The sequence below is a fragment of the Rosa rugosa genome, chromosome 2 (assembly GCF_958449725.1).
Source record: "Rosa rugosa chromosome 2, drRosRugo1.1, whole genome shotgun sequence".
NCBI lineage: Eukaryota > Viridiplantae > Streptophyta > Magnoliopsida > Rosales > Rosaceae > Rosa > Rosa rugosa.
Genome location: NC_084821.1, coordinates 2,289,258 through 2,306,285, shown reverse-complemented (window position 1 = coordinate 2,306,285; position 17,028 = coordinate 2,289,258). Strand labels below are relative to the sequence as shown.

At 37.2% G+C, this 17,028-nt stretch overlaps 1 protein-coding gene across 2 annotated transcripts; it reads left to right on the top strand.

Annotated features, from left to right (window-relative positions):
* The first annotated feature begins 1,457 nt into the window (after positions 1–1,457).
* On the top strand, positions 1,458–16,544 carry LOC133733714 (callose synthase 3). Of its 2 annotated transcripts, XM_062161358.1 has the most exons (44): positions 1,458–1,575; positions 1,738–1,776; positions 1,890–2,125; positions 2,606–2,706; positions 3,021–3,145; positions 3,234–3,327; positions 3,429–3,539; positions 3,641–3,757; positions 3,922–4,014; positions 4,199–4,290; positions 4,565–4,691; positions 5,549–5,686; positions 5,923–5,999; positions 6,079–6,175; positions 6,303–6,425; positions 6,508–6,625; positions 7,331–7,665; positions 7,753–7,805; positions 7,903–7,963; positions 8,214–8,295; positions 8,385–8,434; positions 8,520–8,606; positions 8,861–8,995; positions 9,083–9,177; positions 9,322–9,406; positions 9,488–9,648; positions 9,791–9,914; positions 10,007–10,113; positions 10,196–10,334; positions 10,415–10,566; positions 11,428–11,537; positions 11,629–11,766; positions 11,867–11,935; positions 12,054–12,243; positions 12,323–12,479; positions 12,670–12,789; positions 13,278–13,393; positions 13,486–13,569; positions 13,849–13,961; positions 14,053–14,282; positions 14,369–15,166; positions 15,267–15,317; positions 15,826–16,011; positions 16,106–16,544. In XM_062161358.1, exons 3-44 carry the CDS (start codon positions 1,933–1,935, stop codon positions 16,352–16,354), a joined length of 5,883 nt encoding a protein of 1,960 aa, XP_062017342.1. In that variant the 5' UTR covers positions 1,458–1,575; positions 1,738–1,776; positions 1,890–1,932; the 3' UTR covers positions 16,355–16,544. The 2 variants fall into 2 exon arrangements, with proteins under 2 accessions (XP_062017342.1, XP_062017340.1); XM_062161356.1 differs by having other exon boundaries at positions 8,861–9,177.
* Positions 16,545–17,028: the final 484 nt, after the last annotated feature.

The following is a 17,028-nucleotide window of genomic DNA, read 5'->3' as shown; positions in this document are numbered from 1 at the left end:
AAAAATAGCATTGAACATATATAGATTGAAGGAAGATACATATGACATGTAACATGTTGAAGCCGAATTAGTGACTACACTTGCCAATGAACTGAATTTTGAGCTAACTGATCTAAATTAGGATATGTTCAGTAACAAGCAAAATCAAACTCAAGTTAACTTAATAATCTGACTGATCATTGAGAGCCAAATTCAAATATGTATTGACAGATCAACAAATATCTGATCTATTAATCTTTTAACAAAATCTTTTCAAAAAAGAAAAATACTTTTAACAAAAAAAGACACATGGTCACGTAACTAAAGAAATGAACAAATATCAAATTTGTGAAAACTACATAAAGTTTTAAAAAATTGAAGAAAGTAAAAGGATTTTTGCACCAGAGTTTCTCCTCTTCCCACGTTAAACGCATAATTTGATTGGTCGTTTTGGAATCGATGCGGAGAGTGGAAGTGACTGGAGTCCATTCCTTTTCCTCGAGTGTCGAGCCTTTCTGTCACTCACAGTCACAGTTGCACATGTGAGCCCCACTCTCTCCCTCTTAAACCTAGATTAACACACAAAAAAAACCGACAATTGTCTCTTATCCCAGGATAATTAGGGACCCACCGAAATGTCCTAATTGGCCCTCTCTTCTTATTATATCCCTGAACCGCCATTGCCTACATCTAAAGAGCTACAGTCCAAAAAGGAGCTGCCCCGGCAGATTTATTGTTCTGTCCTTGCGGGCTCCCATTATGGTAAGCCGGAGTTAAGCTTTTACCGCGGGGCAAAATCGTCCATTGTGATTTCAAAACGGCTAACTCTTTTAATCCGACTTCTTAGCTGTGGATCTTTGAGAATCTTACCTTTTTGAATTTCAAATTGCATGACGAAGCTGCCCCAAGGCTCATTAATTTGACCCCACCACAAGTATTCATAGCCAATTTTTTCCCTTTGCCATAAAAAGTTTTTGTATGCCATTATATCTTGAGTTCATTGAATCTAAATAGGAAATATTCGGATGTACGTCGGCAAGTCGCTTTTATTAGTCACAAGTCACAACCGGTAAATCTTATATAACAATCCCTCTCATAACTTATAAAACTGTAATACCTCAAATTGATTTTGTAAAACGAAAAAAAAAAAAAATTTGAAAGAAGCTCTTTAAGAACACTCAACCTTTTGATTACCAAATGTGTCGCTAGAGATATTTATTATATTTTCGAGCTTCTAAAAACTGAAAAATCAATTAAAACACACTCGTTTGACTCAATTTAGTACTATTTATGTCCCCGTCTTACTAGATTTTTGACCAAATTGATAAAAATTTGAAAATGAAATGAAAATGGTAATCAAGGTGATTTTGATAAAGGTACGAAACAGAAGGGTAGTATGGTCAAAATGGAAGAATCTGACCCCACAAGTGAAAAAAGTGGTAAATTTTTCTCTCTTTCTTTGATGAAGCGGACTGGTAGCAGTACTGGAGTAGCTTTGCTTTGGTGTCTTTCCCTTTCCTCTTAAGTCTTAAGTTGCTTAAACCTGCAGCACTCTTCTTCTTCTCTCTCTATCCTTCTCTCTCTGCGCGGCCTTAGGTAAGTGAATTTTCTCTCTCCTAGGGTTCTCTTCCACATCAACTCTCTCCTCTGTAAAGCTCTCTTTTCTCACTCGCCTTTTCCCCATTCACATTCCGCTCCTCCTTTTTTCGTGATTCCACTTTATATTTCCGCTTACTCTTTCTCTCTTGCATGTTTCAGATTCTGAATCGCAAGGTTATGCTTCTCTGTTTTCGCCGGGTGAGCTCTCTGTTCTAGTTTTTGTAGTTCTTGATTTTTCGATTCTATCTTTGTCTATGTGAAATTTGAATTTGATTTATTATTATTATTATTATTTTGAATTTGAGCTTCAGTAGAGTGATTGAGCTGTGAGGTTTTGATTGGTTGCTAAGAGCAATGTCGTCGTCGAGAGCGGGGCCGGATCAGGGGCCGCCGCCGCAGCGGCGTATCCAGCGGACGCAGACAGCTGGAAACCTCGGGGAGGCGGCGTTCGACAGTGAGGTGGTGCCGTCATCGCTTGTTGAAATCGCTCCCATTCTTCGTGTGGCCAACGAGGTCGAATCGCACAATCCCAGAGTTGCTTATCTATGTAAGTTTTTCCAAAGCCACAGAGATTTTGTACTTGGAAGAGCGGCATGTCGTTTATCTATGTTTACCTTGTTATTCAGTTTGTTTTGTGTGTTGATTTGGTAGAAATTGTAGTGTAATCGGGTTGCATTAGGGGCTCAGTTGATTGTTTCGTGTAGTTGGCACCTGAGTGTTCTAAGGAAAATGAAATTAGCCTTGTTTTTGCCTGGTCATGTGTGCATTCTGTGCACCGGAGCTTAGTTGGTGCATGTTTTGTTGCATTTGTGCACCTAGGTGATTCCGTCCTTTTTCATATCAGGGAGACAGTATGGGCTGTTTGCATAATCTGTCTTTCTATCGTCATTTGATTTTCTGTCTCTCATTGACACGTGCTAAATCTGATGTGTTCAATTTGTTTTAGTTTTCTTAAGGCAGTTTGTTGGTATCTATTTTTCTTTGATGACCTTGTGAAATAAGATTCTATGTCTGATGGTTTTTGTAGGTCGATTTTATGCCTTTGAGAAAGCTCATAGGTTGGATCCCACTTCTAGTGGACGTGGTGTTCGTCAGTTCAAAACTGCTCTTCTTCAACGTCTTGAAAGGGTATGTATCATTATCTCTTCATACAAAGCACCTTGACTGTTTGTCTTGCAGAATGAGAACTGTTCTCATAATGTATAAAATATTTTAAACCCTATTTAGAAATGAGCATTCCTTTGTAGCCTTGTTAAGTTTTTTAACATATTAAGAAGAATACTTCAAAAAGTTCTTCTCTTCTGCCTTTGACAAAGGGCAGAAAGGAAAACAAGTATGATGTATATGCCATAAGAAATTTTCTTGCTTTAGGTCTTCAATAAATTTAGTTGGTTCCTTGTTTCTGGTTTTTGTTCTCTTAGCCAAGTTCTACTCTATTTCAGGAGAATGATCCAACTCTTATGGGAAGGGTAAAAAAAAGTGATGCACGTGAAATGCAGAGCTTCTATCAACACTATTACAAAAAATATATTCAAGCTTTGCAAAATGCGGCCGATAAAGCTGACCGGTGGGTTCAGGAGACAGTTAGTTTTCTTTGGTAGTAAGTTTGGAAAGGTTACTTCCATTTTTCTGATGCTAATTTTTATTTTATACAGCGCACAACTTACCAAGGCATACCAGACTGCCAATGTTCTATTTGAGGTTTTAAAGGCTGTTAATATGACACAATCTATGGAAGTTGATCGTGAGGTGAAAGTTCATGTTATGTTTTAGCTATTGTCAAGATTTTACTGCTACCCTATTACATCCATTGTCTGTTTGGCAATGAACATTACATTCAATGCTTGTAGATTTTGGAAGCTCATGATAAAGTTGCAGAAAAGACAGAGCTATTGGTTCCTTACAATATCCTTCCACTTGATCCTGATAGTGCAAAACAAGCAATTATGACATACCCAGAGGTAAAGTATTAATATTTGGATTTATAAAAGTACCACCATGTCCTATTTGAGGGAAGGTTTTCTCTGCTTCAATTTTACTGATACTTTATATTGTTCTGCAGATTCAAGCTGCTGTTTTTGCTCTTCGTAACACCAGGGGTCTTCCTTGGCCTAAGGAATACAAAAAGAAAAAAGATGAGGATGTTCTTGATTGGCTGCAGTCAATGTTTGGGTTTCAGGTGATGTAATTAGACAATTGAGTGAATAGACATATTATTTACTTTCAAAGTGCAGTTGAGTATTCTTTTTTCGGCTGTATTTATTTAACTATTCTTCTTGAATCAGAGTACAATGTATTTTGTTCTCTTAGTGTATACTAATGAACTACTGTAATCAATTTCAGAAGGACAGTGTGGCGAATCAACGGGAGCACCTGATATTGTTACTTGCAAATGTGCACATAAGGCAGTTTCCAAAGCCTGATCAACAGCCCAAGGTTTGTACTTCTTTTGTAAACTTGGTGCACCTGTGATTTCACTCGCTCCCTCTAAAAGAAGAACACCCCCCCCCCCCCCAACAAAAAAAAAAAAAAAAAAACAACCCAGACAACACACACAACACTTTACTTTTGGCATGACTAATTTTTGAATCTTTAACATCATGAACATTTTTTTGTTTAGTTGGATGACCGTGCCCTGACAGAAGTGATGAAGAAGCTTTTCAAGAATTACAAAAAATGGTGCAAGTTCTTGGGCCGGAAAAGTAGCCTTTGGTAAGATTTCTAATACAGATGTCACCGTCTGATATGCTAGTTGTATTCTATAGCCCAGTTGGGCATGTTACAGCTTAAAGTGTGTCTTTTAGGAATTCAAAAATAGATAAAAGTTAAAAAAAGAAAAAAGAAAAGAGTTTTGTTGGAGATGAATATAAATTGATTTCTCTAAACTTCAATGTGAATAGGAGTCCTTATTGTGTTTATATTTTTTATTAGTTTCAGAGAAGATAAGTTTATGCTTTTTATAATGCTTTTGTGGTTGTTTTCTCAGGTTACCAACCATACAGCAAGAGGTGCAACAGCGCAAGCTGCTTTACATGGGTCTATATCTTTTGATATGGGGGGAAGCTGCAAATTTGAGATTCATGCCAGAATGCCTTTGTTACATTTATCATCATGTATGTATAGAAATGGTTTTTTCTTCATTACAAATGCAACTGTGCTATGGCATTTTTAGTTATCTTGACCTTAGTCTTTTCCTTCCCTACCTTTATTCTTTTTGGACAATGAAGTCAAAGAAAGCTCCAATGGTCATTGAAAAGAATATTTGTATTTGGTCATGTAAAAGTGGAGTCAATTGATCATATATACCTTTTAAATCTCTTGCTTTTGTTGGGGAGGAGGGAGTTGATTAGTTGGGTGCTCTAAAATCCCCTCAGAAAAAAGCTCAACCCCATGTATTTATTGTTACCCAAAGCTAGATGCAAAGTTGATAAGATAGGCTATGTTGTGGCTTATTATATTGGTTTATTGCTAGGCATATGGCTGAGGTATGTCTGACATGATGCAAATCGGGTGGTCAATTCATTTGTTTCCTTTTCATGTTTTCCCAGCAGTTGTACTGTATCATTATACTAGTGTTATGGTGTATTCTTCGTAAGCTTGAGAAATCCCTCATATGATGCATATTGGATTCCCAAAATTCAATTAAATGACTTTATCAATGTTGGCTTGGCTGTATCTGGTTATTGGTACCATGATTTTGTTCTTTTAGAGAAATGGTAATCAAGCTGTCCTAAGTTTCTAACAATGGATTGAAAAAGACTGCTTGTAGTGTGTTTAAGTTGGCTTCAATAGGTATAAATAATTTTATGGTAATAATAAATCCCATAACCCTCCACATTCTTAGGGTAGTATGACACCAAGTGCCTTTGGCATCCTTTTATCGTTGAGTAACAAGCCTAATCTATTTCCCTATTTGTGATGAATGCATAATAGCATGCTTGGGTGTTAATTTGTTTAATTCTTTTTGTAGATGGCATTTGAATTGTATGGTATGTTAGCTGGGAATGTGAGTCCAATGACAGGAGAAAATGTGAAGCCAGCCTATGGAGGTGAAGATGAGGCTTTCTTGAAAAAAGTTGTGACTCCTATCTATAGCGTGATTGCCAGGGTATATGTGATATGTTTTTCTTTTTCTCTAACTTTTAATTAATTTAAGAGTGGAGTCTTGGTCCTAAGATAAGGCTTTCAAATATCCTATCTGAAAACAGAGGCATGGATGTGTACAGCCTTTCCCATCTGCACATGGGGGAGGGCACAAGAACCTCTTGAGCTTTGTTTTCTTTGAAAACTGCATAATCTGTTAACTAACATCTCATGGTGGCGCTGTGGCTTTTCTCTTGACAGGAAGCTGATTGGAGCAAACGAGGGAAATCAAAGCATTCCCAGTGGAGGAACTATGATGATATAAATGAATACTTTTGGTAGAAGCATATACTTTCTCTTTACCCTCCTTTGTTGTTTTGTATCATTTTAGTTCTTAATTCCTGTGATGTATTGCAGGTCAGTGGATTGTTTCCGGTTGGGTTGGCCGATGCGTGCAGATGCTGATTTCTTTTGCTTGCCTAGTGAACGACTTAGTTTTGATAAAAATAGTGAGGTAGACACTACTTCTTTTATCTGAAGAAGCCATACTTATCCTGCTAGAGCTACTTATTGCTGTGACTGCTGTCCTATTTGTGGGACAATTCTCACGTGATGCATAACTTGTTGGCGGACTTATTCAGGATAGCAAACCAGCTAGTGGAGATCGATGGGTGGGGAAAGTTAACTTCGTTGAGATACGGTCATTCTGGCATATCTTTAGAAGCTTTGACCGCATGTGGAGTTTCTTTATTCTATGTTTACAGGTTCTGTCTCTCCCATGTGATATTCTTTTAATCTTTTAACTCTAACAGAGTGCTGAAGTCCTTTCTTTTTGGTCCATATAAGGTTATGATAATTGTTGCTTGGAATGGCTCGGGCCAACCCACATCAATATTTTCTGCCGATGTATTCAAGAAAGCTTTGAGCGTCTTTATAACTGCTGCAATATTGAAGCTTGGGCAAGGTAGTTAAAAATTACCAACGCGGTGTTGCAAGTAGACTATTGTGTGGTTTACCGTTTTCAAGTCCTTTAAAGTCCATCCCATACTTGTGTTTCCCTTGTAGAGTATAAGTGTGATGTTGCAATAAGGTCCTAATAATTCTCCCTTATAGAGTAAAGTCCATCCAATACCAAATTATCATGCCTCTATATATCTATTTAGATATTTACCTGGGGACCCCACTACGCACCCTGTGTGTTAATCATACTCTATTATAGAGTATAGAGGCGTGAAGTGTAACATTTGAAGAACAATTTGTTATAATATAATTCCCTATATCACATAGGGGAAGATAGATTTAGTCAATTGGTCTTTGAATCACTGTACTTCACAAACAATTTTGTTCTAATATAATTCCCTATTGGTTACTTTATGAGCTAGGTTTAACAGAGTGGAGTACCATTAACGTTAGCAGGCTCTTGAGGACCTTCCTTCTTTATCCTGTCTATCCAACTTAAGGGATTGATAAATTCCATTTTATATTATAGCAGCTGTCCACAACCATAATATTAATATCCAACATGGATCAAAAATTTATTTTCCTGGGCCAATGAAGGTGTAACATTTGAGTTTTGTTTATTTACATAAGTTGCAATAGGGTTGCTATCTGGCAATTAAAATTGTACCAAGTGACAATTGTTGATCACTAATTCTCTTTACTTATGCAGCTGTTCTAGATGTAATTCTTAGCTGGAAGTCTAGGCGGAGTATGTCATTCCATGTTAAGTTGAGATATATTGCTAAGGTCATTTCAGCTGCTGCATGGGTAATAATTCTACCGGTTACTTATGCGTATACTTGGGAAAACCCTCCTGGGTTTGCTCAGACCATTAAAGGTTGGTTTGGCAGTAATAAAAATGCGCCCTCCTTGTTCATCTTGGCTGTTGTTATCTACTTGTCACCGAATATGCTGGCTGGGGTGTTGTTTCTTTTCCCATTTATTCGCCGATTCCTTGAGAGATCAAACTATAGGATTGTGATGCTTATGATGTGGTGGTCACAGGTATAAGGAACAGGTTCTTCTATTAGTATTTTGATTTTTTTTTTCTCAAGTACCCAACTTTCTGCTAAATTGTTGAATATTTTGCAGCCTCGTCTCTATGTTGGGAGGGGAATGCATGAGAGCACATTTTCTCTTTTCAAGTAAGAATTCATTGCTCCAAAGATAAATCGGATGACTGCCGTAATGTTGTCACTGTTTTCTACATATGACCTCTGTTTCTGTATTGAAAATTTTCAGGTACACGATGTTTTGGGTTCTTCTTATAGTGACAAAGTTGGCATTCAGTTACTACATAGAGGTGTTTCTTCTAACCACTCAGGGTTTTCTTATTATGTGTTATGTGCTACCTCTTGGTACAAGAATAAATAAAAATTAATAATGATAAGCAGAAAGTGAGATGGAGTATGAAACACATCCCAACCCATTCATTTGGGAAGAAACATCTTATTTAGGGCATACTGTTTTCAAGTCAATTTAACTGGAATTTCTTGTACTGCTGTCCAGACTCCAGTCCATTTACTTCTTCTAATACTTATCTTTCTTTCCAGATAAAGCCTTTAGTGGGTCCAACAAAAGCCATCATGAATGTTCGTATAACTAATTTCCAGTGGCATGAGTTCTTTCCCCGTGGTAATGCAGCAAACTTTCTTACTTTCTTTGTGGTTATTGTTAACTTGTTCCTCAATATGCTGTTTACTATTTAATTATTCTCTGTGCAGCAAAGAACAATATCGGTGTTGTGATTGCACTCTGGGCTCCAATTATCCTGGTATGGTTTATCTTGTTTTCTTTACTTCGTGTTTTCTTGTTATCCATTATAACATACTGTAATTTATATACATGTACTTTTGCAGGTCTATTTTATGGATACCCAGATTTGGTATGCAATATACTCGACAATATTCGGAGGTATTTATGGTGCATTCCGTCGCCTTGGAGAGGTGAATTGATCTATCCTTATTCTTCTAGTCTTTCCAATTAATTTAGCAGTTTTCTTATAAAATATCAAACATAAAAATTAGCAACTTGTTATCCTCTAAGATCTGTATTGTTTAAACTTTATAAATTTTTGTTGCATTATCACATTATGCATTATAAGAATTGAACGAGTGCTTATCAGTTCGCTTTTCTTTGTGGATATTTTGAAGGATTATCATTATAGCATCTTAGTGTTTATTCTTCAAATTAATTTCAGATACGGACACTAGGAATGCTAAGATCTCGCTTTGAATCATTGCCTGGTGCTTTTAACGCCCGTTTAATTCCGGTGGATAAGAGTGAGCCAAAGAAGAAAGGACTGAAGGCTACATTGTCCCGCACCTTTGGTCATGTAAAAGAATTATTTTCATTATGTAGAATTCGTTACATGTCTGTTATATTTCCGATTCTGGTTTGTATTAATGTGTCTACTCTGCAGGTTGAAGGTAGCAAAGAGAAACAGGCTGCAAGGTTTGCGCAATTATGGAACAAAATAATAAGTAGTTTCAGAGAGGAGGATCTTATAAGCAATAGGTACCTTGACCAGCCACTGGTTTGGAGGATATTCTTGATTCTATTTTTATAGTAGTTGAATGTTGTGGCGTGACTTCATTTTCTGTATTTTTCTACTACGTATGTTCTTTCTGTGCTGTGTGCTAAGCTTTTTTTAATTTTCAGGGAAATGGACCTTTTGCTTGTTCCTTATTGGGCTGATCGTGATTTGGACCTCATACAGTGGCCTCCATTTTTACTTGCTAGCAAGGTATATTTTAGTGTACTTGCCATTCTGAATTTTTGAAATTTGAATCACTATGTGGATATATTGATTGTAATTGTTCATCAGATCCCGATAGCATTAGACATGGCCAAGGACAGCAATGGCAAGGATAAAGAGCTAACAAAAAGGATCTTGGCTGATGAATACATGCATTGCGCTGTTCGTGAATGCTATGCTTCATTTAAGAACATAATTAAGTTTCTGGTTCAGGGGAGCCGTGAGAAAGAGTAGGTTTCTGTGAATTTTAATAAGCTTTATCTCAGAAATAGAGAAAATAAAGTTCTGTCTGGGTTTTGTGCAACATCTTTCAACTAGTAAGGATCACTTCAAGTTCGCTATTCGCTAAGTTAAAAGTGTTTTGGCTTTCAGGGTTATAGATTACATATTTCTTGAGGTTGACAAGCACATAGGAGAGGGTAACCTGATCCGTGAATTCAAGATGAGTGCTCTTCCTAGCCTCTATGACCACTTTGTTAGCCTTATCAATTTTTTGGTAAGATTTTAATTTTTGGTCAAGGACAAGGTATTTTGTCACTTTGATGAATGATCCTAATTGAGGTATTTTGTCCTAATTGAGTTTTGCAGTTAAAGAATAGTCAGGACGACAGGGATCAAGTTGTGATTCTATTCCAGGACATGCTGGAGGTAGTGACAAGAGATATAATGATGGAGGACCAGGACCATATAACCAGGTGAAATATCATGATATGATTGCTTCCTCGTGTTCATTTATATTTTGAAATGACATCTACGATGTTAACTTTTTCTGTGTAGCTTGGTAGATTCAGTCAACGGAGGGTCGGGCCATGAGGGGATGATGCCTCTTGATCAACATCAACAGCATCAGTTGTTTGCATCTGCTGGAGCTATCAACTTTCCTCTTACACATGTAACAGAGGCTTGGAAGGAGAAGGTGTGCCATTGGTAGATAATTAAAAAAAAAATTGATTGTCAGTAAATCCTGTAATCCTTATTGGTTACCTATGTCTGCAGATTAACCGTCTTTATCTATTACTTACCACAAAGGAGTCTGCCATGGACGTGCCATCCAACTTAGAAGCTAGAAGGCGAATTTCTTTCTTCTCGAATTCATTGTTTATGGATATGCCTCCAGCACCAAAAGTTCGCAATATGCTTTCTTTCTCGTAAGTTTTCATTAATTTATTTGCTCTCTGATCTAAAACTTTTCTTGTGCAATACACTGTGATGTGTTTTGTGCAAAATGCATAGTTTGTCCTTCGTGCACTAGATTATTATTTTGCTTTTTTCTTGCTTGATAATTTGATATTATTAGATGGGTATGTGGTTCGAATGCTGTCGTTGGTCTATAGAATTCTTTAAACTCTTGTCCATGGCTTTTATTTCTTTTTTCTCTTCCTCTCTTTCAATAAAGGATTTTCTATTGGAAAAGGAAGAAAAAAAAAGGCTGAAATTTTATAAGAAAAAAGCAACAAGTACAATAGAGAATAAGATCGGGACAGAGAAGCTGCACTATGCCTAAGAGAACACAACCCTAGCAAGGCAAATAAACTTGAAGATAACAACATTATATCAACTACAGCTTTTCTAGCAAGGCAAATAGACTTGAAGATAACAACATTTTATCAACTACTGCTTTTGAATCTAACAATATGAGCATGTTTAAACTTAGCAGTACAGCTTTTGAATCTAACAATATGAACATGTTTAAACTTCACAGAAGCTACCGTCGTTAGTAATTCTAGGAATTTTAAGATTCTCAAAATAATAGTGTCCCAGGAATTGGTAATTCTTGCTGGTGGAAGATTATTTGGGCCTTGGGGCCAGTGAAATGCAATTATCTTGTGGCAATGACTGTATTTGCTTAAATTGGAATGTTGGTTTACTTTGGGATAGAATTTAATATGTAGCTTCTCTATGGTCGTCTTCATCAAAGCATTTTAGGAATATCTCTTTTATTGTCCTTCATCTTGATTGTCTAGGCCTTTGAGTAATACTTGCTTCTGAAATAATAACCTTTCTTGTAGTGTTTTAACTCCTTACTACACCGAGGAGGTTCTCTTTTCCATTGAAGGTCTGGAAAAACCGAATGAAGATGGTGTTTCTATTCTCTTCTACTTGCAAAAGATTTTCCCAGGTTATTGTTTCTACCTCTGAAATATTATTTTGTCGGTTTCCATTTTCAATAAAATTTTGTACTGATTCTTATTGGCTGAGAAAACAAACAGATGAATGGAACAACTTTCTTCAGCGTGTGAATTGCAACAACGAAGATGATTTGAACAACTTTCTTAAAGGGTCTGATGAATTGGAAGAAGAACTTCGACTATGGGCATCATATAGAGGCCAAACTTTGACTCGTACTGGTACTCGATCTACCTATGTATCTTACAGAATGATTGCAAGATATTCTTTGTGAGCATTGCTCTACTTAGGTATTTACCAAAATTTCTTTCTGAATGCTAGTAAGAGGGATGATGTACTACCGGAAAGCTTTGGAGCTTCAGGCTTTTCTGGATATGGCCAAAGATGACGGTACAAACTTTTTTTCATTGGTGTTGCCTTTTTTATATTTTGAACTTCCATTTAATGACATCTAATGTGAGCTAAATATTGGTTGCTTTTGCTACTTGGCTAAATATCACTTTCCCAGATTTAATGGAAGGCTATAAGGCCATAGAGTTGAATTCAGAAGATCAATCAAAGGAGGGAAGGTCACTATGGGCGCAATGTCAAGCAGTAGCTGATATGAAATTCACATATGTGGTTTCATGCCAACTGTATGGGATTCAAAAGCGATCTGGTGATCATCGTGCACAGGACATTCTGAGGCTCATGACAACGTAAGAAGTGTTTGCTGAGTTGCTGATGGTTGTAACCTTTAAATAGTCATACTGCTGATGGACAACCTTTTTTTAACAGATACCCGTCATTACGAGTGGCATATATTGATGAGGTTGAAGAACCTAGCAAAGATAGGGCTCAGAAGATAAACCAAAAGGTTTATTATTCTACTTTAGTAAAGGCTGCTATGCCAAAGTCAATTGATTCTTCAGAGCCAGTACAAAATCTTGACCAGGTATTGTGCTATACATACTACTATTTTCACTTAGGTTGCATAAACTGTCATGTAAATATGTTCTATGGATTGTAAAATGTGTTTCAGTACATGTTTGATCCTCAATATCCATATCTATATTCAAAGCCCATACTGTGTTGAGGTCCCTTGTTTAATTTTGCTAAGAAACTGACAATTGGTATTCTTGCAGGTTATTTATCGCATAAAGCTTCCGGGACCTGCTATCTTGGGAGAGGGAAAGCCAGAAAATCAAAACCATGCCATTATTTTCACACGTGGAGAAGGCTTACAAACAATTGACATGAACCAGGTATGGTGGTTGTTAACTAAAAGGCTGTTGGATCTGGGATATTACCTTCGTGGGTAGCATGTTTAAATGAATGATCAATGATTCGACAACTTTATTTTGATGCAAGTATTAGAAAAAAAAAAAAAGTAACAAAAAAAGAAAAGAAAAGAAAAAAAAAACAACAACAAAACTTGATGCTAGCTTTTTGATTGAATATACTTGCAAGTTGTCATTCTTTGAAAGAAGTATGACCACTTCATAATAATGATTATTTGAGATGTGCAACTAAAGTCGACCATTCAATTGCATATTTGGTTATTTATAGTCCTCATATATATGTATATCCGGTGATAAAGTTCCCTTTGGTTTAATTAAATGAGTTTCCTTTTGTGAGGTATAAAAAGAATGTGTAATAAATTAAATATATACATGTATTAATCACTAGTTGGCAGTCTGGGACAGCCTGTGCCCCCATTGTACAATGTTAGTTAATATGACTGATCTTGTAGGATAACTACATGGAAGAAGCTTTGAAAATGAGGAATTTGCTACAAGAATTTCTCAAACATGATGGCGTTAGGCACCCTTCAATTCTTGGACTTAGGGAGCATATATTTACGGGAAGGTAGGTTTTGCTCTCTCAACTAAGGGCATGTTGTTTTTTGACGAACTGATTATAACTAGGTATCACTAATATTCTTTCATGATCCATTGCAGTGTTTCTTCTCTAGCTTGGTTCATGTCAAATCAGGAGAACAGTTTTGTGACTATTGGTCAAAGACTATTGGCCAACCCTCTCAGGTAAGTTTCTCTTTGAATTTGGGGGAAAAGAGCTTGCAACTGAAAGTTATAGCACATCAATGTTGTGTGATGGGTCACTGTTACCAAAAGAGTCATGTTGTGTAATGTGTCTGTTTGTGCCCAAATTGTCCCAAAGAAAAAAAAATTGTGTGCCCCAGAATGTGCTTCCATTTATCTTTTTTTCTTTCCTTTTTTTAATTTTTTGAACTGAAGTGTTTTCTCTGCGGGCCGGTTTTCTCTATACTGAAGTTGTGCTAATTTCTTGTTCTGCTCATCCAGGGTTCGATTTCATTATGGCCATCCCGATGTGTTTGATAGGCTCTTTCACCTTAGTAGAGGGGGTGTCAGTAAGGCATCCAAGGTTATCAATTTGAGTGAAGACATTTTTGCGGGTATGATTAAGGCGCACTTGAGCGAATGTTTATTTATTACTACAATCTACAACTGGGCTATAGTAAACTTACAATGTGATTGGGATTGCAGGCTTTAATTCCACTCTCCGTGAAGGCAATGTAACTCATCACGAATACATACAAGTGGGGAAGGGGAGAGATGTCGGTCTTAACCAAATCTCCATGTTCGAGGCAAAAATTGCTAATGGCAACGGGGAGCAGACACTCAGTCGAGATATATACCGACTTGGACATCGTTTTGACTTTTTCCGTATGTTGTCATGCTATTTCACCACAATTGGTTTCTACTACAGTACTCTGGTATGTTATATGCTCTTTAGTTTGGATTTTCAAATATTATGTAGTTAGTTAGAGGTTCTGACCATGGATATGTATTGTTGTGGCAGATCACTGTCCTTACAGTGTATGTCTTCCTTTATGGTCGCCTCTACCTGGTTCTTAGTGGACTTGAAGAAGGTTTGAGCACTCAAGCAGCAATTCGAGATAATAAGCCTCTTCAAGTTGCTCTTGCTTCTCAATCATTTGTTCAAATAGGGTTTTTGATGGCTTTGCCTATGTTGATGGAAATTGGCTTGGAAAAGGGTTTCCGAACTGCATTAAGTGAATTCGTGTTGATGCAATTGCAATTGGCCCCAGTATTTTTCACATTCTCACTTGGGACAAAGACCCACTATTATGGACGGACATTACTGCATGGTGGTGCCAAATATAGATCGACAGGTCGTGGGTTTGTGGTGTTCCATGCCAAGTTTGCCGACAACTATAGGCTCTACTCTCGCAGCCACTTTGTTAAGGGTATTGAGCTCTTGATTTTACTTGTGGTGTACCAGATCTTTGGTCATACTTATAGAAGTGCTGTTGCCTACATTTTAATCACTGTATCTATGTGGTTTATGGTGGTTACCTGGCTTTTTGCTCCCTTTCTGTTCAATCCCTCTGGTTTTGAGTGGCAAAAGATAGTTGATGATTGGACTGATTGGAATAAGTGGATAAGCAACCGTGGAGGTATAGGTGTTCCACCTGAAAAAAGTTGGGAATCATGGTGGGAGGAGGAACAAGAACATCTTCGATATTCTGGAAAACGTGGTATTGTAGCTGAGATACTGCTATCCGTACGTTTCTTTATCTATCAGTATGGGCTCGTATATCACTTGAACATTGCAAAGAAAACCAAGAGTGTCCTGGTAAATAGTAGACCTCTCTCTTTCTCTCTTTCCTGCCTCTCACTCTTACAGAATATGGCAAATGTTAACTCATTATCATATTATTTTCATTTTGTAACAGGTCTATGGTATCTCATGGCTGGTGATCGTCCTTATTTTGTTTGTCATGAAGGTGAGTTTCAATTCTTTTTTTATCTGCTTGATTATCAATAGAAAACAATTTCTGTTGATTGTCCGCAAGATATGCGAGCTGCATATCCCAGGAATTGCTATGTCAAAGGCAATAATTTGTTGCTTCTGTGATAATCTTGCCAGAAGGTGTCATTTGGGTGGATTTAGTGCATAGATCTGATTTTGAACAGATTATTTTGTGAAATCACCCTTGGTGGTACAAATAAAACAATAGAAGTGAGAATTCAAAAGAAAATAAGTTAAAAATTTCCATCTGTTCAGGAACTAATTAAAATTAAGGGTTGATGTGTCCTACTATTTGCTTGCATGAGCAAACAACAATGAAACCTAGTTACAACTCTTATTGGTCTTGGTTTGAGTTTTGAGGACCTGTGGTTGTGCTGCATTGTAGTTTTAGATTATTATCATATGTACATAGAACATACCACTGCACTGTGTTTTTCTATATTGTTTAACAAATTCACAGTATTATATTTTTCCCCTTGCAGACTGTATCTGTTGGTAGGAGAAAGTTCAGTGCTGAGTACCAACTTGTATTCCGGCTGATCAAGGGATTAATATTCATTACTTTTGTGTCCATTTTGGTCACTTTGATTGTGCTGCCTCACATGACCCTGCAGGACATCATTGTTTGCATTCTTGCTTTCATGCCAACTGGTTGGGGGATGCTTATGGTAAGTTGAGTCATCATTGCGTCTCACCGTCTTGCAATTCTGTGCCCTCAGGTTTCTTAATGTGCTCTTTTGTGTTCTTATTTCTATTTGTTAGATTGCCCAAGCTTGCAAGCCTATTGTTCAAAAAGCTGGTTTATGGCCATCAGTTCGGACTCTTGCTCGTGGCTTTGAGATTGTTATGGGCTTGCTTCTGTTCACCCCAGTTGCATTCTTGGCCTGGTTTCCTTTTGTTTCGGAATTTCAAACTCGTATGCTCTTCAACCAAGCATTCAGTAGAGGTTTACAGATTTCTCGTATTCTTGGCGGGCAACGCAAGGATCGTTCATCCCGGAACAAGGAGTGACCTTGCTAACAAGATCAACATTGAAGCGAAGTTTTTGATTGCTACGGTCAGAAGACTAGTTAAAAAAGATCTTGTTGTGTTGTAATTATGAATATGTTGGGGTGCATTTTTGTTAGTTCAATTTAACTGACTGCAACCCTGTCGATGTTCCGATGGTAGTAAAAATGCATATATATCTAGTTTTTATTTATCTTCGTTAGGATGAATTATCGATCATGTCAGTCTTAGGAAGACACAAGTCATCTAGGTTAACGCTATTGTGCTTGAGCTTTGTCGCCCGAGAGAAGAGATTCATATCCCGATACGTATTCTACTATTCACTTCAATATATTGTCCACAGTGCATGGTGTATTGGGCTGCAACTTACTAATATTTACAATCTTGGGATAGTGATACAATCGGGTAGCGAGGAGCCCACCAGTTACAAATTGACGAGAGATGGGAAGGGTTATAAATTTTGGGATGAAATCAGCTGTCCCCATTATTCTATCACAATTCTATCCCCTTAACATGATTGGTCCATAGAGATTAAAAAAATATTTTTTTAATCTCTTGTTCTATTTTTTAATCTCTATGGACAAATCATGTTGAGATGACAGAATTGGGACACAGAAATCTGGGACAGCTGATTTCATCCCATAAATTTTGGGGCCGTTTTAGTCCCTTATCACGGG

Bases quoted from the DNA above. Each gene is read 5' to 3' on its own strand.
- LOC133733714 (XM_062161356.1), top strand. From the start codon at position 1,933: ATGTCGTCGTCGAGAGCGGGGCCGGATCAGGGGCCGCCGCCGCAGCGG. The intron at 4,692-5,548 runs GTATGTATAGAA...TTCTTTTTGTAG, and splicing joins TTTGTTACATTTATCATCAT to ATGGCATTTGAATTGTATGG. The intron at 6,000-6,078 runs GTAGAAGCATAT...GATGTATTGCAG, and splicing joins GATATAAATGAATACTTTTG to GTCAGTGGATTGTTTCCGGT.